The sequence below is a fragment of the Motacilla alba genome, chromosome 2, assembly GCF_015832195.1.
Source record: "Motacilla alba alba isolate MOTALB_02 chromosome 2, Motacilla_alba_V1.0_pri, whole genome shotgun sequence".
In the NCBI taxonomy this organism is placed as follows: domain Eukaryota; kingdom Metazoa; phylum Chordata; class Aves; order Passeriformes; family Motacillidae; genus Motacilla; species Motacilla alba.
This window is the reverse complement of record NC_052017.1, coordinates 81,269,051-81,290,869: the sequence shown is the minus strand read 5'-3', so window position 1 is coordinate 81,290,869 and position 21,819 is coordinate 81,269,051. Positions and strand designations below refer to the sequence as shown.

At 36.3% G+C, this 21,819-nt stretch overlaps 1 protein-coding gene across 1 annotated transcript in view; it reads left to right on the top strand.

The window, feature by feature from the left end:
* The window catches only part of ADCY2 (adenylate cyclase 2), a 204,841-nt gene that overhangs the window by 152,343 nt on the left and 30,679 nt on the right, over positions 1 to 21,819 (top strand). Inside the window, exons 15-16 of the mRNA XM_038130098.1 lie at positions 5,107 to 5,191; positions 16,650 to 16,787. Of these exons, the coding sequence (XP_037986026.1) occupies positions 5,107 to 5,191; positions 16,650 to 16,787 (223 nt within the window). The remainder of the gene's footprint in view (positions 1 to 5,106; positions 5,192 to 16,649; positions 16,788 to 21,819) is intronic.

The following is a 21,819-nucleotide window of genomic DNA, read 5'->3' as shown; positions in this document are numbered from 1 at the left end:
GAAGACAATTCCAATATAGGATGTTTTATTAGACTTCTTAAAATTAAATTTTGTGGTTGATTGTTCACACAGTGAAAAGTTGGCTTTTTTTTAATAGCAATTGTTTCTAAAGCAAACACTTCATATTCCCTGTCATACAGTAATTTTTAACTCAGAGTCCTTTCTCCTGTAGAGTACTTTCAAGATTATTATTTATAACCACAGTTGTGTGACTGGTCTTGTTCTGTAGTATTTACTCACATCTTAATTAAAAGCCAGAAGGAAGTGTTAGGAAATTATAAAGTGACTTTCCAGACTGTAGACTTATAACATGTATAAAGTTTTATGGACTTCTATTCAGATGTTACAGCAACAGTTTCCCAGCAAATTTCTCAAATGGAGGCACAAAGCACACTCTTCTAAGAATTCAGCAGTATCCTGCACATGTTTGAGTGTAACTTGGGGCATCATTAAAAATATGAAATTAAGACATTGTAAATTTTAATTTACAAGCTCATACTGTATTTTGATTAGTAAAAGAATTAATTCAGGGAAACTCATGTTTTGACACATCCCAAAAGCCAAAGGTGGATCTAACTGCTCCCGGCCAGCAGTATGATTTTTTTGGTTTTAATTTTAGTAATAAAAATTAATCTAGATTTATCATCTCTCTTACATGTGGTCAGACATTCATTTTGCTCTATCCTTACTATGTTGCTTAAACCAATTCTTTATCTCATTAAAATCGATCAGAATATCAGTGAACTCTGGGGAGCTGTGTTCAGCTAAGGAAAATATCCTCCAGCTTGCTGGTATTTCTGGTATTTCTAACATCAGAGCAAAAGACACTTATAAATGCTTTGTCATTTTCATTACCAAAATGTTAAGTGTCTTATGATCCTTTCATAGGGCTGCATATTAAATTGTAAAAGCAAATGTGTAAAATCAGGTATTACCAGCATTAATGGTATTCAGCTTCAGGTTGTCTGTGGATTATTTTAATAGATGCAAAAATGGAAGACAGAAAGGCAAGGTATTATACAGGCACCTGCATCTTTTCTAGAAAATTAGGACCCTTGCAAGTTAAAAACAACAACAACAACAAAAGCTGAAAAACCACCAGTGTATGTAGTCAGCACAAATGCAACTTAAATTGAACATACTCCAATGCTGAAAATGTTATTTCCTACTAAAATTGTATCTACCCTTTTTGTTTTCTTCCAAAAGTTCTCCAGCATTTTTAAATGGTGGTCTAATGAAGACAGGGAGATGAACTAAATCTGTCACTGGGTTTTATTGATTCACTATTCCATTAACCTGGTTTTGCAGAAGTGTAATATCATTGATTTCTGTGCAGGCACACAGCCTGCTACTTAAAAGTAGATTTGGAGATATTTGATGATGGATAACATCCAGCAAGTTGTAAGTACTATCTTCAAGATCACGAGACATTTTTTTCAAGGCTGGAAAAATTTATTAATGTCTTAATTTTCTTGGGGTCAGAAAAGTGAAGTAGGTATTTTAATAATAAGCTTTACACAAAGTGGTAATTATAAATTTAATCAAGAAAACAATATCTTGGGGTGAATTGTACAATGGGGAGTAGGTCTTTATTGGCATTAACTGAAAGCAAATCTTTATCATTAAATTTCCTTGGAACAGGCCTGCAGTAGCTCTCTAGAATTCTTGGTTTACCAAGTGAGAGAAGTATTCCTATTAATTCACAGCAACCCTATACTCTTTATTTAAGCAAATAGAATTTGTACTAGCATGGAATTGGTACTGTTGGTTTTTTGAAATACAGACTGGTGAATTGACGAAAGTATATTTCCATTGAATAGGAGATACCTCTTGTAGTATTCAAGTAAAGGATTGTACTTAGGCTACATTTAAGATTCTCCCCAAGTCTTCACTCTCTGAGGCCATTGTGTTCCTGGTCATGCCAAACTAACAATCATGGTCAGGAGGCCTTCACATTATATTTTTGATCAGGCACAACAGAATTTCTTCATAGGAGAGGCAGTACTCAGAAAGTTTGTCCAAAAGCAGGCACAGAAAATATAAGATGGTATAAGTGAAAGGAAAACATTATTACTAACAGTTTTTCTGCTGTATTAAAACAAGCAAACACCAACAATTCAAGTGGGATTATAAAACTGAACTGATACTGTTTTAACATTGAAAGTGCCATACAGTCTCCGTAGCTATTGAATCTTTTGATGGCTTAGTGAAAGTATCAATTCCTTTAAGAAATAAATAGCTACTATTAGATACCAAAAAAGTCTGAATTCAGTATTTGCTTGTATAATTGTCAGTTGCAGTGGCTTCATTGGGATTTTCTCACCTCAAGAGAATTTGCAGTCCTGTCATTCAGAACATGGATAACAATTATCTACATGCTAGGGAAATTCTCTGCAATAAAGGACATGTGCCAAAAGTCACATATTTTCCTAAAAGTTACAAGATTTTAGGAAAAAAATCACATTCTTTTCTGCATTTTTAGTATCTTTATCTTCACCAATAAATTTCTGGTTTTCAGTTAAATAGTTACCAGTGAAATACAAATAAATATATTTTTTTCCAATCTTGTACCACTGATAAAAATGAATTGACTGAAGCAGAGATTTCCTAATGAAACCAGAAAAATGCAAATTTAGCTAAGATCATTAATTATTTAGACATGGAACCACCTGAAGCTTGAAAAGTTCTCATATTGTTTCCTCACTTTTTAACTGTCCCTCTGTAGTTTATGGGCAAAGGTTGTCCTGTATGGGTTTCTGGTGGGGGACTGTAGCAGAGGGCAGAATGAGGTCATTCCTTGTAGCATAGAAGAGGCAGGTAAAAACTTACCTGGCTTCTGCCATTTCAGGTGCTCCTCTAACTAAATATTTTGCTCAAATCTGTCAATGCAATGAATTTGGTAACTCTACATAACAAAAGCAAGGTTAGTTTACTGTAAAGACTTGGACTGGCTTTCTAATGTTTCAGTGTCAAAAAAGAATCATGTTATGGCTTTCCTATGGTCATTGCCTCAAATGAGACTTGTTTATGGTGGAACTTAATTTTTAGCATTTTGTTTCTCTTCGTAGCATTTTCAGCCCACTTCTTTCCTTCTGGGAGCAGCATGAAACTATTTTGTCTTAACTTAAGTGAAACAGAAGTCTTTCTGTTCCCAGAAAAGAAGGCGGTGTGGGGAACAAAAATACTATGGTTTTTTTGCTCTTTTTTCACCATTCAAATCTGGATTTTAAGATACCACTTTTTATTACCCTCAGTCTTTTTCTCTTCGTACTGTTCACCTTGCTGTGTAATTCTTGTGCTCCCTCAATAACATCATTGATTATGTGAAGCTGCTACAAAGACCTTTTGTTCTTGCCTGTTGCCCGGGAGATTAAGTACTCTTTGCATAAGCTCTCTTTATGCCATGTTAATTTTATTTCCCTTGCTCTCCAGTTTCTCAAACATCTTTATTTCTTCTCCTAAAAGGATGCACTCCAAACTTGACTGATAAGGCTATTCTTGTGTTGAGCCATTTTTTAAGATGTGGAGGCTCCTTACTTGTATTCTTCATATCAGAGAAAGAATACTTATATTTTGAAATGTAGGAAAGGTTCTTTAAATGTTAATTAAGGACATATATGATTGGAAGTGTTTATGCATATTTAAAAAATAAACCTTTTTCTTTCCTAACTGGCTCTGGTTTTACTTTCCTAGTTGTTTTTTTTTTTCTTTTCTTTCATCTCTTCTGGTGCTTATGAGATTTTTCAATTCCTAAGAGTAGAAAGAAGTTTTAATACTCTGATGTACAGCTTACTGTCTCAGTCTCAATGAGAAAATCTTGGAGAACATGTATTCATAAGCAATAATGATCTTCAAATGACTTTTTAAAGAAATATTATTTCATTATTAATATATGTTATGAACTCCCAGTCTTTTGCTTTTCATCAGCTGTGCTGATGCAGCCCAAAATCTGATGATTAATACTTAATATATAGCAAGTTATCTGAATGATTGGAAAGGAAGCTCATCAATTACTCTCCAAAATTCTTTTAATGGCATCAGATTGGTTGGTGATGTTAATGCTTTTTTGTTCTTTCCTGAAAATATTTTTTATAACACTGTTGTTAAAACAGATCAAAATGTTTCTTAGTATTTCTGGCATATAATGTCTGATAAGGTAAGATGTTTGCTGAGGCTCAAAGGAGTTGAGAAGTATTTTTTAATTCTGTAAAAGTGTCAAATCTGGAGTTAAACCTGAAAGCAGGTACTCAGGTAAGGGACTTCATGAATTGCATCTAGCTTCCATGCTTAAACAACTCTGTGATCCAGAGCTTCTGGTCTTGGCATTCATTAAACATAATTAGGTTCCACTGGATCTTTCCCTAGGCAGATGTGCTGAGAAGCTCTCACATGGTGCCTGATGGAGCAATTATGCTCTACTGTGGTATTCCTATAGAGAGATTTCCACATTTGTAGAACAAGTGAATGAAGTAATGAATGAAGGAATGCACAGATTGTTACTGAACCCCTGTTTACTGAGTATCCAGGGATGCTGCTTTAGCTAGACCTTTTTATTTATAACACAAGAAAAGGATGAACGGTAGCACTGTGTAAGGTGATCAGCATCACAAATATCGCAGCTTCCGCTGCGAGACACTGAAAATGGACATCACTGACCTTTGCAGTTTTCTGCCTTTTGGGGTGAATGTACACCGTCAGCAAATTTATTTTGTATGTCTGTTAGGTTCTTATATCATTATAAAATCAACAACAAAAAACTAAAGCAACAAGGATCTTCTTTAATACAGACTTCCTTAAGTTAAAACAAAACAAAGCATTGCTTCTCTTAATATACTCTGTCTTTATACATGTGGAAATTATTAGCTTCTCATGTTAATGACTTTGCAAGTCAGAGGTAATTTAATTCAAACGTTCCTGAATTGAGAAAATGGCAGGGGAAATGCATGTCATTTGGGTGAGGGTTTGAATTGGTTTTCCATGGTATTGATCTTTGGAAGTTGCAAATTGCACATAGTACTTTTTCATATCATCAGTATTATAGACAAAGAAATGTCATGTTACAAATGTGTAACCAAGAAATTAATACCTGTTTTCCTTTTCTTCTAGAACATCTATTCTTGGAATTTCATTTGGAGCTGCGTTTCTCTTTCTTTCCTTCATTTTGTTTATCTGTTTCGCTGGTCAGCTTTTGGTAGGTATTCAAGGAAATCTAATCCATTACTTGATGGTTTCTTTGAAATAACATGTTCTGATTTTGCCAAGTCACTCTGCCTTTGCAGAGTACCAGTTAAAGGGAAAAGGATTTGCATACTCAGGCTTATGTGGACATTGTTTTGTCCATGTTGGTTTTTTGTAAAATGTCCTGATTTATCTGAAAAGCAGAAAATGCCAATGAAGTGGTTGTCTGTATTGACGCTAATATTCTGCTTCTCATATGAAACTGGATCATCTGAGAGGTTTTCATTATTGTTTGATAGATTGCCTTTTCAAAAATTTTTTTTGCTATTGTGCTTACAGGAGGTGACTCATCTTATGATTGCTTTAATTTGCAGGACTGTGTATTTGTTTAAGTATTGTATAAGACCATTTTCTGAGTTTAAAGAATATTTCACCTTAACAATTTCATTTGAAATACAAAAATGTTTTAGTAAATTTCCAGTTTTGTCACTGTGTGGTCCAGGTGTTATTATAATACCTATTAGTGTATCTAATATTATGCAGAATTTAAGAATTTAAGAATTTAATTCACTATTTAAGCAAACCATTCCTCCTTTCAGCATGCCCCCCCTTTCAGTTCTCAAACAGATCCAACATAGTACTCCATTTATAATAAGGATAAGGAGTTTCAGGATTTGTAAGGAAGTGAGTGCAATCTGAATGTGGCATCTCCACTTCTCCTCCTCTGTCTTTGCTTATGCTCACATAGAGAAAACTGGAAGATCTTTTATAAAAAAAGCACATGGGAAAGACAATTACTTCAGTATGCAGTAAAACAGTATGACAAGGTAGTTAAAGAAAAAAACCAGAGGAAGTAGGCTTTTATAATTTCTTTCTCTTATGAGGCTTGTAATTAACCAGGACATGTTTTTAATAAAATACAGTTACTATACATTTCAGTTACCTTTCCAATAAGTTAGGGATGCTGCCACTGCCCAGAAGTTAATCTGAAATATAATGCAACGATATTCTTAAATATTTTTAATCATTAGAATGAGGTCTTAAAAGTATTGCTATTACTTAACAGCAAAAATTAGTTCTCATGTAATATTATACTTGACTTCTGTTTGTTATTGACAGTAAATTGAGAGTAAAATGATGAAGTCAGAGTACTACTCTTGAATAAGCAAATTTTTAAAAAATCCTTCAAGGAAAAGTCAGCCTTTTCCAGTACCAAAAAGAGGTGCTAATGAAATGGTATCAAGAAGTGATGGTGCATACATTCTCCTGGGGCTTTTATTTATAGTGTTACTTAGGAGGAATCTAAATACATTTTTCTGCATTTAAAGGGATGGCTAAGCAATATTCCAAGTCAGAGTTGTAGATTTGTGCTACTTGAATAATATCTTACACCTATTTTCAATGCCTTTTTGCCCATGTCACATAAGTACTGTAAATAGAAACGGAGACCTATCATTGCATTTCTGATGACTTGCCAGTTGACATGTTCTAACCTAACCAACTTGAGGAGTTATTTATGTCCCTGGCTTTGTGAGTTCAGCTGCTCTAATACAGAAACTATGCGGCTAAGAAGATTTCAGAAAGTTATGACCATAGTTGATGATGTAGTTCTTAAGATGACAGGAACCCACCTGAAGGTGACAAGAACCCAGGTCTTCCCCACAAGGAGGTGGGAAACAGCTAACAAAACAAGCAGTAGGTTTTCCTTTCCCTTGTTCTCTCCCTAAGATTTCTTCCTTTGTGTCAAAATCCAAGCATTGTTTGGCAGCTTTAACCACAGTGACACCCTATGTTATATTTTGGTAGCATATTTATTGCACTATCTGACCCATCACTGTAAAGGGGTTTTTTAGAAGAAAAAGTCTAAAATTTCAAAGAAACTAATGCTGAAATCTGATTTTTCACACAAAACTGCCACTATTAACAGAAATCAGGCTTTATCATCCTAAGGCTAATAGGTTTGGGTTTGCTTGGGGTTTTTTCACTCCTCTTTTTCTAAAGAGATACATTTTAAATTCCCTTATAGAAGGCATGTAAGAAATGTGGATTTGCTGGTGCGTGCATGCACTTGCACACAATTACAGAGTTTAAAATCACGAAATATCATCTCACGAAATGCACCCAAAAACCCAAGAATTTTTTGTGCCTGTCTGAGCCTGAGAGATTAAATGTGGTGAGTTAGCTACAGGCCAGGCACTCACCCAGCTGCTCACTCACTCTGCCTCACTCAGAAGGATGGGGTAGGAAAATACAGTGAGAAAGCTCATGGCTTGAGATGAGGCAGGGAGATCACTGACCAATTATTTTCAGAGAAAATGCAGACTAAACTTGGGGATAATTGATGTCATTTATTGCCAATTAGGATAGATTGGCGTTGTAAGAAACAAAAACAAACATTAAAGCCACACCATTACACCTCCCTTTCCCAAATTTACCTTCACTCCTCTGCTCCAGAGTCCCCTACCTTCTGCCAACCAGTACAAGTAGGGGAAGAGTGGTTGGTGCATAGACATTTCTCTCTGCTGCTCCTTCCTTTCCCAGTTCCACCCTGCTCAATTTTTAGGACTCCACAGGCTGCAGTTCCTTCAGGAACATCACCTGCTCCAGCACAGAACTTCCGTGAGCTGCGGTGCAGTCATCTGCTCCAGCATGGAGTGCCTGCTCCTCCAGCCTTGGGGTTCCCTCTTCTGTTTCTCTCTTTGTGTTCCCTCCTCCTCTCTCTGCCCAACATATTGGGCTTGCTCTTGCCCTGGTGTTCCCAAGGTGCCCAGCCAGGATCAGGCCTCACCACCAGCCTGAGCTCCAGAACCTGGTACATAAACTTGGAGTAGCAGCCAAATATTTACAGGACTCTTACAAGATTTACAGAGTGGGACTTGAAATGCCAGTAAAGACAGCAGAATCTAAGTTCAGTTTAGGACACCTGGGTATCACTGTGTTATATGTGCTTGTCTTAGTACTTTTAACACTTCTTCAAGTACTTTTGACACAATCTTCACCTATTACAAATGGCTGTAACCCCCATAGAGTAAATCCCACAAAAACCAACAAATTGAACAAATTTCTCTGTATGATTTTCATTTCATTGGCAAAACAAAAAAAAAAAAAAATCAATCCAGACTGTAATGCTAAAATTACTAGCTCTTATGGAATTTAATTGCAATATTGTAAGAAGAGATTTATGCTCACTGTTTCACTCTGAGTTTATTAATTGATTCTGCTGTTCAGCAGCACTGCAGCATGGCCCAGCTCAGTCTGGGATGAAGTGATAATTCAGCCATTAGAGAAGAATAGGAATTTTTCCATCAAACTATGCAGCATTGTAGTAGCACAAATAAGGAGGTTAGAGACTTCAGAGTCTGTCTTTGTGCCTGCATCCCCTGCTGGTTCTGGGCAAACAGGCTGAGGGCAGGGAGAGCTGACAGTTCTTACAGAAACAGTCATTTGCCCATAGACATTAAACCTTGCTCAATCCTAGCTAAAATGACATATATCCTGAAACTTGAAAGGAATTTATATCTTCTATGTTCTAATTACTTTTTTGTGCCTATCAAATTTTTTAATTTTTTTTGTTGTTTTTTGGATAGTCACAGTATTCAGAGATACTTGTAGTCCTAAAGATTATTAGTATTTTTGGTCATAAAGATCCTTTTTGTCTTATTTTTTCATATTTTAAATATAGGCCCTTCTTTTTAATTAGTTTTGAGTATTTTCTTTGAATTTCCCTTGAAGCGTTTCTTTCCCAGATAGAGGAATAGAGGACAGTGATTGTCCTTTAGCTCATGTATTTTCTGTCGCTTCTCTTTATCTTCTTGAAGTACAAATGAGTTCACAGAATGCATGTGAAACACCTCAGACCTGGTAAGTGTTAGATGTGTTTTACCTCCTTCTTTGAATGCAAGGAAGCAGTCCTCTGGTACCTAAATGATATATTGGAAATTATAATGAATTCAGTGGGGGGAAAAAAAAACACACTAAGCATGTAAAGGAAAGATCTTTGGAGTAGCTGAGGTAGCTGGCCAAGGAAGTATTAAACTCAAGCAGATGTTCTTTATGCATTGGTGCAAGTACTGTCTCAAAAATCCATTTGCATTACCTGGGATATACATGCACTTAATTGATGTGACATTCTCTTTGTGCCAGTAACATTTTATTATTATGAAATGTTGGGGTTTTTTTGCTGCATATGTTTATACCTTGCAAACTTGTTTGACTACTTAAAATAACAGAGAAGATAGAAATAATGTCATCTCATCTGGACATGTTTATAGTCTCTCTTAGATGCCCAACTGAATCATAGAATTAGAAGAACACAGGTATCAAGAGAACAAACAGCAGAAAATAACTGGCTTCACAGTTGAGAAAGATGGTCTGATTTGAGGTTACTGAAGTCTCTGACAAAGGACAGCCAGTACTTGAGCCCTGTTTCTGCTAAAAGAGAGCACATTATTTACATCACATCACTGCATACAGAGTGATCTTTATCTTGTTTTGCAGGGGTTTGTATTTCATTGTAAAGCAATTGGCATTGGTTTTTAGGTATAGTCATAACTACTGTGTACACATAAGATATTTAAAAGCTCTGTAAGGAGAGGAATGTTAGCACTAGCACTACTTGGAAATTATTTTCAATCTGGAATTTTACTTTTGAAATGAGTGTCTTTTAATGCAGATGTAGATGAAAGATCTAGGCCCTTTCATTTCTTCAATAGTAAGGCTTTGCCTGTAAATGAAGATTAAAACAGGGATGTTTAGGCAAGGAAAACCTAAAGAGGCATTTTGGCACCTACAACAGGGTCCTTGAAAGAGGCTCCATGGAAGAGGCTCATCAATCCTAAAAGTCATTCTGATGAGTCTCTAGCAGAGGCACTACAACAGCAAATCCATCATCACTTAGTTAAGTACCATGTTCATACTTGAGGAATTGTTATAAGTGTACTAATTTCAGGAACAAAAATCCCTCTTCTTACTGAGCTTCTTGAGTTACACGTTTACGACATTAGTTACATGATTAAAGCCAGCTGAAGAATTTCCTAACTTGGTGAAAGCCATATTCTTTATGTCTGCTTTGCAAAAATTTTCTTTTAATATTTTTTTTAATCCATCAAGCTGCCCTTTAGTGTTTCTGCCCATTATGAGATTTTAAGTTAATTTCAAATACCCAAGTGTGCTTCCTAGTGTACAAACAATTTTTCATATGATTATTAAAAAAACAGAAAAGCAGAGAGCATCCAGATTGTACTGCCTTGGTGTGTGACTCTGAACTTCATATAAAGTGTTAGCAAGTTCTCTTCACAGCTTAGTTAGATAAAACAATCCTTTTCCACCCTGAGAACCAAGGACATAGTCACAGCTTCTGGCTCAAAAAGTGTAAACAACAGCGAATTGAGGAGAGCAGTCTGGGAGGATGGGACTTCATAACCTGAAGCTGTAATTGGATAATTAACCCCAATACATAAATGGACCAAAACTTATCAAAGTGTGAAAACTCGGGACCAGTCGTCCATCTTGCTTCCATCTTGCTTCCATCTTGGGTAAATCTTGGGTCCATCTTGGGTGTAGCCATAGCCGTGCACCTGTGCTGCCCAAGGTGAAGCCTTTGAAGGCCTTCTAATAAATACCTGCTTTATTCCTTCTTAACTCTGTCCAGCCCCTGCTCCAGATCAGCCTCTCCAAGCATCACACTGACACATTCTTTCCTTTGAATGACACAGCTGAAGTGAACCATGTGGCCATTTTAACACGGCCTATTGTAAAGAATAATTAACACTGCAAAGCATGGTGAAATTAAAAATGTGATGCTGACTTTAGTTTTTGCTGTTATTTCTTTATTCAGGATTCTAGATTTTGTCCAGTCACTTGCATGAGGTAGAAATTGAAGAGACTTTTCACCTGGATGCATTTTGTATGATTCAAAATTCCTGGTTTAGATTTACAGGTGCCACCATGAAATTCAAAATCTTGGTGTTACAGTACTTATTTTAGAAGTTCTTTGGTCCTTTTTGTCAACATTAGGAGCATTAATGAGTATGTAAAGTAAAAGCTTGTGTCTGTATAGCAAAATCCCCCTTCTCCAAGCTTAGGTGAGTGTAATTGCTGTCAGCAAGTTCTTTGGGTTTGAACTTTGATGTCTTCTTCAACTCTGAATGAAAACGAGCATGTAAAAAAATCTGAATTTTGTTTCTCTTGATTGCATTCTCTGAAGCATCAGTATTGGTAAAATATCGAGTTGTATTTGAATGCAAAATTAAAAGAACAACAATAGAACTATAGAAAATCTGATTCACTGTCTTTCTGTAAATAAGAAGTTTTCAGTGAAGATGTTCCAATCTCAACTAGCATGTGAAGGAGAAGTGTGACAGCTCTTGAAACACTGTCTTTCATCTACAACATAGCTGTCACAATTAGTTCTTGCACCAGTTCCTTGATCCCACTCAGAAAGACAGCATTCATCTTATTAAATGCTGAAGTAGTTTTTTGTGTGTGGAAAGACAACACAGGATACATTTTTAATGTCCTGAATATTCAAAATAAGTTATTACTCATTATCATGCTGTGCTGTCATATCAGATTTAACAGGTTCAGATGAAAAGGTAATACATTACTCACCTCTCATACTACAAATACCTATTATTTCTAGTCAGTAAATGATAAACACTGAACCATATTCTGCAAGCTCCACTTAGAATAAACACTGTGATACTCTCTAATCCTACTGAGATCTGATGTTTTATCCTACTTGCACGCTTTCAACAACTGATTTTTTCTTTAATCTCATTCTCCATTTTATTCAGAAAATTGCAAAGGAGACATTTACAATAAAAAAATGTATGATGGAATCAGCAAAATAAACCGCCTAAGTCTGCTTTTAAGAGTGGTTTTAATGATTACCTCCACCTCTCCAGTTCTGCTTGCAGGGATTCCCCAGATTTTCAGCAGTACTGAACTGCTGCAGTAGTGCTACATATGGGCTGGATCTGGACTGCTCAAAAGTGAAATGAAGTTCAGCACATTTGTTATTCACACAGAGAATTATTCAACAGTGTATCTTTTTACATTTTCTAAGCAATATCTACTCAATGGCTTAAAAAGTTTTAGGGTTTTGTCTCAAGTTTTCCTTTCAGGACTCTCCCTGGCTTAACAAATAATGTGGGAAGGGCAGATGTGCAAATAAACAGGGGTCTTCTCCCTCCAGAACTCAGAGCTGTGCATTAAACAGGCTGGTAAGAAATACATCAGTCTGTTGTGCTTCTGTTTGACAAGTGGAAATAATTACCTAGAACTTAATTTTAAAAGTTGCACTCTTAACATAACTCACTCATAATTGTTCATCTGGCTAGAGCCATCCGTGTCTTGTAATTTTAGGAAGAGCAATGGAAATAATAGAATCTCTTTATTCATTAATCACATTGTCTGAGTGATATATTGTTTCCTGAAATTTATGTTGTTTTCCAGGCTTTTCTAAGTGATAAAGTTGCTCCTTTTTTTTTTTTTTTCCTTATTGATAGCAGAAAAAAAATTCTTGTGAAGAAATGTAGAAAATCAGTCCAGTAAGTTTCTCCTTGCTAAAATACATTAGCAAGGTCAGATGATATTGTTCAAAAATCTTGTAAGCAAAGAAAAATTGGAATTATTGCTAGGCATTTTAGTACAGAAGTTACATAAACCTGTACCTGTTTTCCAAGCACTTTGAAAACAAAGGGAGTTCTCAGCAATACATGCTGTTCTCAGCATGGGCATTGCTAAGTAGTCTCAGCAATTCTATACTGTATTTTTTTTTCAATTATTACTTTCAAATATGAAGAAAGTTCAAATTTAACAATTGGAAGCATTGATGTTAAAGCAGAGAAGTTTGAAAAGTCACCATCATTTAATGTTGACATTCTTGTATTTAGGTGCTGGAGCTCAGCAGAGATTTTTCTGTGTGAAAGTTAATTTTATCCTCAGAACTAAGATAACAGACATTGTTCATATGAGTAGAGAAAACTCAGTTTACATTTTGTAGCACTACTAAAACATGAAAGCACCTTTTTTTGCAACATTGTTTTGCATTTTTTACTGAACCATGGCTTTTAAATTTTTGAAATTCAAAGTAAGGGCTGCTAGAGCTTGTTGGGTGGAGGTCAGGAGCTGGGAAGTGCTCCTTCCTGACCCACTGAAGGAAAATTTGATGGAATTCGAAACCCAGGGAGGGGATCCTCCTGTCCCACTCCCATTGAAGTCCAAGGTGTAACCTGTAGTGAGGTTGGGCATGTGTTCCCAATAGGAAAACAGGCATATAATATACCATACACAGAGGACCAATCACAGAGATCCATGGACAGAACAGCTCTCTTACAGCACCCGTGTAACAACACGCAGCACTCACGTAAACATGATGTACACTGATGGTCTAGGCCTTTCTTTCTGGAGGATCAGGTCTGATGGGATATACACTTCCTGACTGTCATCATCCACAGGCACACTTTCACTCCTGGGTCTGGCATGTGGAATTTTAGTCAATACTATACCCATACCCAGGCTCTGACCCCTTTACAAAGTGACTAGCTCAACCCTTGGGTCTTTCCAAATGGAGATCTCCTACTTGCAACCAGTTCTGCTTGAATTTTCTTTGTGGTTACACACACACTCCCCGCACAAGCTGTGGATCTCCTCAGGGACTGGTCTGAGAGAGTTCAGCTCCTGATATCTCAGTTGCTCACCTACATGATCTCTCTCCAGTGGCACCCATCCCACGCCCCTTGCCATCTAGTCCGGCATGGAGTTTGCTGCCATTCACACACATGCAGGCTCAGAATAAGGACTGCACTTAGACAGAGGGTGGTTAGAGACAGAATTTAATAACAATATGTAATAGACTCATTTAGAAAAGTTTTCCACTGCATCCATTTCCTTTCATCCCTTCTGGTCACCATCTACTTATATTTGGACATCTCTGATCCACATTTATGCCTTCCTTTCCCCTCCTGTGTCCCGTCCCCTAAATGCCATGTAAGTTTTCCACATACCCACAATGCCCTTAAGATATACCATCGTGTTTCTGCCCACTAGAAAAATTTACTATCCTGTGCTAGCCTGCTAGCCTTTTAGGCAGGAATCACCCTGAAAAGGCAGGGCATCCTGGAAAGGAAGATTTTTCATTGAAGCTTCTTGGTAGGTTTCCCATCAGAAATCATGACTGCAGCAACCTCTTTCAGTCATCTTAGAAGCAGCAAATTCAGTGGCTTCTGTTGATGATGTTATTCATCAACTGTCATCGCCCTTTTGATCATCACCATTTGTGTTTGATTTGATTAGCCTCTCATCAGGTAGCATAAACCCTGTAAAATTCGTAATACATTTTATCTTGTTTAGACCATATAATTTATTTCCATCATTAGCTTATTTTCTTGGAATTTCTAATCCTAAAGGCTTTCCTTGAACGGTATGTAATGTAATGTAATTCAGAAAGAACACATTGTACAGCTTTATATCTATATCTACATCTATATTTATATCTATACATAAAATTTCTTAGCTATTTTATATTCCTAGTACTTTCTCAGTGTACTTGTCTAGTTGTCTGTGTCTAATGCAATTTAAACTTATCCGGCTGCTTTTAAATTTCCAAGAAAATCACAGAACAATGTAGGTTAAGTTGTAGTAAAGCTCCAGGTGAGCTATAATAAAGGTAAAGAGAAATTAGGGCACGATTTCATGACTGTTTTAATTTGCCATAAATCCGTGCTCCCTGACTAATTGGGTTTTAGGCAGACTAGACAGATAACTGAATGATTCATTTTCACACAGCTCCATTCCCTGCATCCATCGGAACACTTCCCTCCTGTAGCAACAGCAGCAATCAATGCTTTGTGCTTTTTACTATATTGAAGTGGGAGGGATGACAAAACTTTTGTAAAATCTATGTGTGATTTCAAATTATCTTGAAATTTGCTATATACTTAGGGCTGAAGAAGAAGGCAGGGGAGTTCAAAAAGGCTTTTGAGCAGGAATTTTTTGTTCAAAAATGCAGGTCCTTTGAGTTTATGGTTTTGGGTAGGTTTTTAGTAAGGGAGTAATGTTTATATAAAAGCTGCCTGTTTTTTTCCCTTTTTTTTTTTTTGTCTTTAAGATTCCAGTGATTGTTTTGACCTTCCTGGAACTGAATTCAGAATCTGTCCAATTCAGTATGCAAAACTCCCTGTCATAAAAGGAAACAATATGTAAAAAAAAAGCTCTGCATATACAGTGGATTTGTCCAAATAATGTATAATTAGGAGAAAAATACTTATGTGCAGTATGATAAAAATTGTCATGCGGAATGCATCCCACATGTAGGGTAGTGGTGTAATTTTTGATGTGCCATAGCTATTGAACCTGAACAAATAGATCAGTGCTGTAAATTAAGTCCTATGTTTGGTAGTTTTTCATGCTTGAGTTCTCATTTTTGAGACTTCCTGAGCTTGTATCTCTGCTGATGGCTGGGGCAAGAGTGAAAACAATATGCAAAGCCATCTCGGATAATATTAAGTAAATAGAAAACATACGTTGAAAAAAACAATTTTTTTTTGGTGGGATTGTCATGTTCCTTAAATTTTCTTTGCCTTTTTTACAGAGATTTCCATAAAATTGAATTTGACATTTGGAAAGGGCACAAGATGCTTCTAGGCAACCTTATCTCCTCATTGCTAAAGTTTTAGGAAAATTAATGTTTATTGGTTGTGTCACAAATCCTTGTTTATTCTCTGTGAGCCTCTTGTGCTAGCTCTAGGCACTATGAATGTATGAATGGAGACTTTGCAATGTCTTCTTAGAAGCAGATTACATGAATCAGTTTTTTATTGTTAATTCTTGCCACTATATAAGAAAATTTTTCTATTCACTTTTTGTGTCAAATTTTACATCCAGTTTTTTATGAAATGCTTATTTGCCTTCTAGATAGTTTTCAGGAAGGTTGATTTGCTCTGCTGAGTTATTTTCCATTTAAAATTAATTATAAAATAAGACTCAAAAAGATGAAAGAAAAGCCTGGAAACTTTCCTGTTTTGTGGGCTGCCAGGGATACATTTAGGCTTTATTCTGTGTCAAAGACTTTGCAGAGTCATTATTTACATTTTGAAGTTTCCAGAGGCAACTAAACACAACTCTTTCAATTCAGTCAAGGCAGGTCAGCTCATTTTCAAGTGTTTCACTGATGATAAAGGTAATGACACTGCTGTCAACTCTGTATTTTGCTATTTTTATTGAATATTTGGTAAGGTATTTGCAAATTATAATTATTTAATGGAAGTGATAATATGGCAGATATTTTAAATAAGTTTTTCTTCATGTTCATGTTTAATCATGATCTGTCATTCTCATGAGACTATAATAGTTCAGTAGTTCTGTACTGCCCTCAGTCTTGAGATATCTTAATTCTACCCTTGTTTATACTAATTAAATATACTAAAGATCTTTTTTTTTTTTCTCTTTTCCAAACTGTTTACACTTAGCAATGTAGCAAGAAAGCATCAGCTTCATTGTTGTGGATCCTGAAATCATCTGGAATAATTGCAAACCGTCCTTGGCCAAGGATCACTCTTACATTGACAACCACTGCTATAATATTAACCATGGCTGTATTCAACATGGTAAGGGAAAAAGGGGTATTTTTTCCTAGTTTTTTGTCTATTTAAGATTTGTTGTTGTTGTTATTCAGTACTTATTTAGATGTTAAATTTATAGCCTGTTGCTATGCCAGGAATCTGCATGATAATTGCCAGAGACAGAAATGTAAAGCAGAGCAAAAGGAAACATACTGTGTAATCAAGACCTCTGCAAACAGGATGCTCAACAAGAGCTCAGACCCTGGCTAAATTTGTTAAAGAAAAATATTATTTATAATGAACAGAAAACAATTAAATCTCAGGTTTGGATTGCACAAGTCCCTTAGTCATCTGTGCATCGCTTAGAAAAGCAGCATTGCTGAAAGAATGAAGTATCTCCTCACTGGATTTGTGGAAGACTTTGTTTGAAACAAACTAAGCTTTATTCAGTTTTGCTCCTCTGCTGACCCCAAAATTATCATAATGTATACATTATTGGTTTCACAGGCTTGTCATTTTTTAAAATAAGGAAAAAATTCAACGTTATGTCAAAACTTGAAAAATACTGACCTACAAATTCATTAGGGCTTATGTCTACTTAAGTGATTTCAACCTGTGCTTTTCTCTCTTAAAAGAGAAATCCATGTAATTTTATTCTTCCCTTGCAACTACAGCAATTATAGAGTAAATCTGTCATTAGTTTGCCTAAAGCATGAATCTTAATGATCTCATTTAGTCTGAAGGGTGTGTTGTCTAATGGGATGAGCAGTACATGGGATCAAAAGCCTTCCTTTGTTTTGTCCTGTTGGCTAAGGCAGATTCTGTTTGTAAACCTTTGAAAGGGTTCCAGTTCAGTTCTGCTTCTGCAAAGTGGGAACTCTAACATTTATTTAGGCAATGTTTTCATCACAATATCAATGCATAAATATTCACGTTTCAAGTGAGTGAGGTTCACATTTCAGTGCTTTTGAAATTGCAACCCTAATGCTTGCTTGAGTTGCTGGTACTCTTGTTACTTAGGATTTATAAAGGACTTAGAGATTGATAATGCCTACACTGTTTTATTTTGTTTTCCCATATTTCAGGGGACCCTTGATCAATCATTTGTTACGCTAAGTACTAAACTTGTCCAAATGATGTAATGTGGACTTTTAAATGTGAACACTTGAAATTGCTGGTAGAGTGTTCTCTCCATTTTACTGTTAAATTTTTCTAGTCTTGTTAGTGTTGGTTTTCTGTTCTTTCTTTTTCCTGCTTTTTTTGAAGGAGAGGAGAGAAACACAAAACCACTTCCATTTCCAAAATCTAAAATTCATCTAAGTGAATTTAGTGTGTAAGGCTGGGAGAGGAGAAGCCTAAAGAAGCAGTGGCTGAAAATAATATAAAACTGAATATAAATTGACTTTTCATCAGTGAAAGCAGTTAGCAATGGAAGCAATTATTCTGAAAAGCTGTTGATTTTCCATTAGGTGAAAGCTCTTTTTGAATTATAACCTTTAGCCATGCTAAAGTTATACAATGGCAAAAGCCTCAGAGATTTAATAACTCGTAAAATGAAGATCAGGCTAGATTTTCTCCTATTTTAAACTCTGTAAATATATCAGAAGAAAAGAAAGAACCTACTTGGGTTTAAATTATACTTTGAATTGGACTTCATACATATAGTTATTTATTAAGTTAAAAAATGTAAAAGGAGATGTGGTTAACAACTGTTTTTAACTTAAAGTTCTACTAGTGCTTACAGCCCACTTCAAACTTGGCCTTCAAGTAGTAAAAGACATTCTAGCAAAAAAAAAAAAAAGAGTTCTGTACATAATTTTTAGAAAAAGGTTTTAATTTTATTGGCTCATGTCCAGTTTTATGTGTACTGAATGTTATAGTAATACTAATAGGCTGTATTCTAAAGTCTTAGTGCCTTATAAGCAATTTTACACAGTTACAAATAGTCATGTTCCATGATATTCATGAGATGATAATTTTAAGTACAATTCCCACCTTGAAATTAAACCTTAATAGTTTGACTAGCAAAAATTACTTTAAATGTGATTGTGAATTTTGCATTAGCAAATTGTGGGAGAGACTCTGAAGTATCATTATTATATCTCCAAGCAACATCTACTTAATAGCAGAGTCCGTTAACTGCATTTACTTCCGTGAACCATTGCAGTAGCAAAAGGCAAAATGTAGCCATTAGGATTTAATGGAGATAAAGAGTATCTAACCATGCCACACCTAATAAATCATCATTAAGACAAAAATACCAAGTAAAACTCAGTCTTCATGGTCAAGGGAGGCTGGAGGGAGTGAAGGTGCAATTTTATTTGAAATTAGCTGTTTCAGCTGATGTCTAAATCTCTTGTTCAGGTTTGAGATATGTATAGTCCTGATCAGCAACAAGAAGTTAAAAATCAGCTAATGTCACATAAGTATCAAATAGTTCTGAGCTGAAGGGAGAAGGTAAGCATTAGATCTGGTGCTATACAGACAGTAGGATATCTATCAGTGGCTGAGGAAAGCTATTTTTGTCAAGCTGACCTGCCTTAAACTGGTCAGGAGAAAGTATCCTGCATGGAGCAATAAAGGAGGCCCAGAGAGACAGCAGGACTGCATGACTGTTAAGCGTTAATACTTGAAAACTGCATGACTGACTGCATGCAGCACATCAAATGATTGTGCCTTATCATCCTCTGGGATTCATTAGATCCCAAGGAATAGCATATGATAAAAGAGTCCTGCAACAGCACTTGGTTTCAGTGACTTCTGCATCAAATGCATGAATGGTTCTTGGCACAAGGAACAAGATCTCAGGCTTGTACTGTCCCATTAACTCTTAATTGCTCTACCTACCAGCTTTAAGATTCAGGATCATAGAATCATTGAATAGTTTGGGTTGAAAAGAATCTTAAAAAGTCATGTAGTTCACTCCCTCCCCCTGCCACGGGCAGGGACATCTTGAACTGAATCAGATTGCTCAGAGTCCTCTCTAACCTGACTTTGAGTGTTTCCAGGAATAGGACATCCACCTCCTGCCTGAGATACCTATTCTAGTGCCTCAACACTCTCATCATGTTTCCTTATATCTAGTCTGAATCTACCCTGTTTTAGTTTATAACCATTACTTCTTGTTTGTCCCAGTCTTCCTTAGGCTCTTCAAGTACTGGAAGGTGCTCTAAGTTTTCCCAGGAGACTTCTCCAGGCTGAACACCCCCAGCTCTCTCAGCCTGTCTTCATAGGAGAGGTGCTCCAGCCCTCTGATAATCTTTGTGGCCCTTCTATAGATATTGCTTGTTTTCCTGTCTTTTCATCCAGTGAATTTTAGCAACTGGGCTGTTTCCTCTCGAAGAACACGTGTTTAGGAATGTGAATACTGGGAGAGGTTTGAGTATTTTTGCTCCATTGGTTAATGTGCATCTGTGAGCCCAAGCTGCCTTACAATACAAGTATTGGCCCCCTCTAAGTCATGAATGATATCCTGTGTTCAAATAATGACAAGTAATTAATCAAACCTGCTTTCATTCTCATAGTGGAAAGTTGGATTCTTTAATAGATATTCCTTTTAGTGTAGCTGACTCTGTTGGTGAACTTTTATTTTTAATTGTTAAGCCCTTTGGCAGATACACTTTAATTACACATCTCACAGTGCCTGGCACGTTGAAGACCCTGTTTTTGTAGGGTGCCTAATGCATGTCTTTTGAGAAGAATAAACAGATACTGTCTAGAGGTTGACCTGGAGGTTGGAAGGAAAAAGCACAGCTGAAGTAATGTCCTTTAAGTGGTACTTAAATGGTACTGGGGCAGGGCCCAGTCACAAATCTATTCTAGGATTTAAGGAACTGTAAAAAATCAGTATTAATCTAGGTACACTGGATTAGCAGAGATGCACTAGCAGGTGAGACACTGCTCTGAAATCATGTTTACAGCAGTTCTGGTTTCTTTCAAAGGTGTGGGAAGAGATAGAGTCGTGCTGTCACTGCCTCTATAAGTGAGCATCTCTCCGTATCTGTCAAATACAAAAATCATGCTGTCTGAGTCTTTAAAGGGCCAGCAGGCTCCTCATCTTTCCTGTTGATGGGAGCTTTGAACAAGGCAGTGACTTGCCACTACATATTTGCCTCTTCGGGGGCTAGGAATTGAATACATGGTTGCACAAAGACAGTTATGCATTTTCACTTGGCACACAAACTTTCACAGAAAATAAATTATTGAGCAACTTTAATTTGGTCCATTTATGCCACAAGACACCAAATAACAGAGAAGCATGAGCACTTTGATGTTAAGAAGCCTTGTACCTACTCAGAGGAAAAATGCTCTAAAATTTCTGCTAAATGCATTTCAGTACTCTCTGGATTTTCATTATCCTTTTACAGCTTACCAATATCTCAGCATCACCTTTATTTGGTAAAAAAATGTGTAATAGTCTTAAGAACTTAGCATTCCAGGCTGTCCTTAAACCTCTCCTTTTGAGCTTGGAAAGAGGGGGAATGATACCAGAATTTGTGATTCTTCACACTATTCCTGGGGCATTCTTATGAGGATCTGGGAATAAAAGTCCTGACCATCTGCCAGACCAACTGCCATTTTTCAAAGGAAGCTGTGATATGCATTCTACACCCAAATACTTTCATACCTCAGTGAGAAAGATGGCTTCTTTTCTAATGACATCTAAACTAGTGTAGTATGTTGTTGTTTTCAGACAACAAAAGAGATGCACTAATTTGCTTATCCCATGTTTTGGGGGGAGGGTCTGTCACCACATGGCTCCCACTGAAAGCAGGTATTTTCATTATGTTAGGCAGAAAACTCACAACTGAGGATTGCAGGTCATGTGAACACAAGAAAAGAAAGTACTGTCAGAATATATGAGGTTAAAATAAGAATGTAATGGTAGCATGCTCAGACGTTCCCTGGCAAACATTGGTATTCATAAAAAATACTGCTTTCATTTGAGTCATTTATGTGGGTGTGACTGCTTAGTAGGACTGAACCTACTCTTACAAAAAATACTATGTTGAAGAACAATAAGTATCTTCAAAGCATGATAGCAGATGTAGGTAACTGATGAGAGACAAGAAAGACA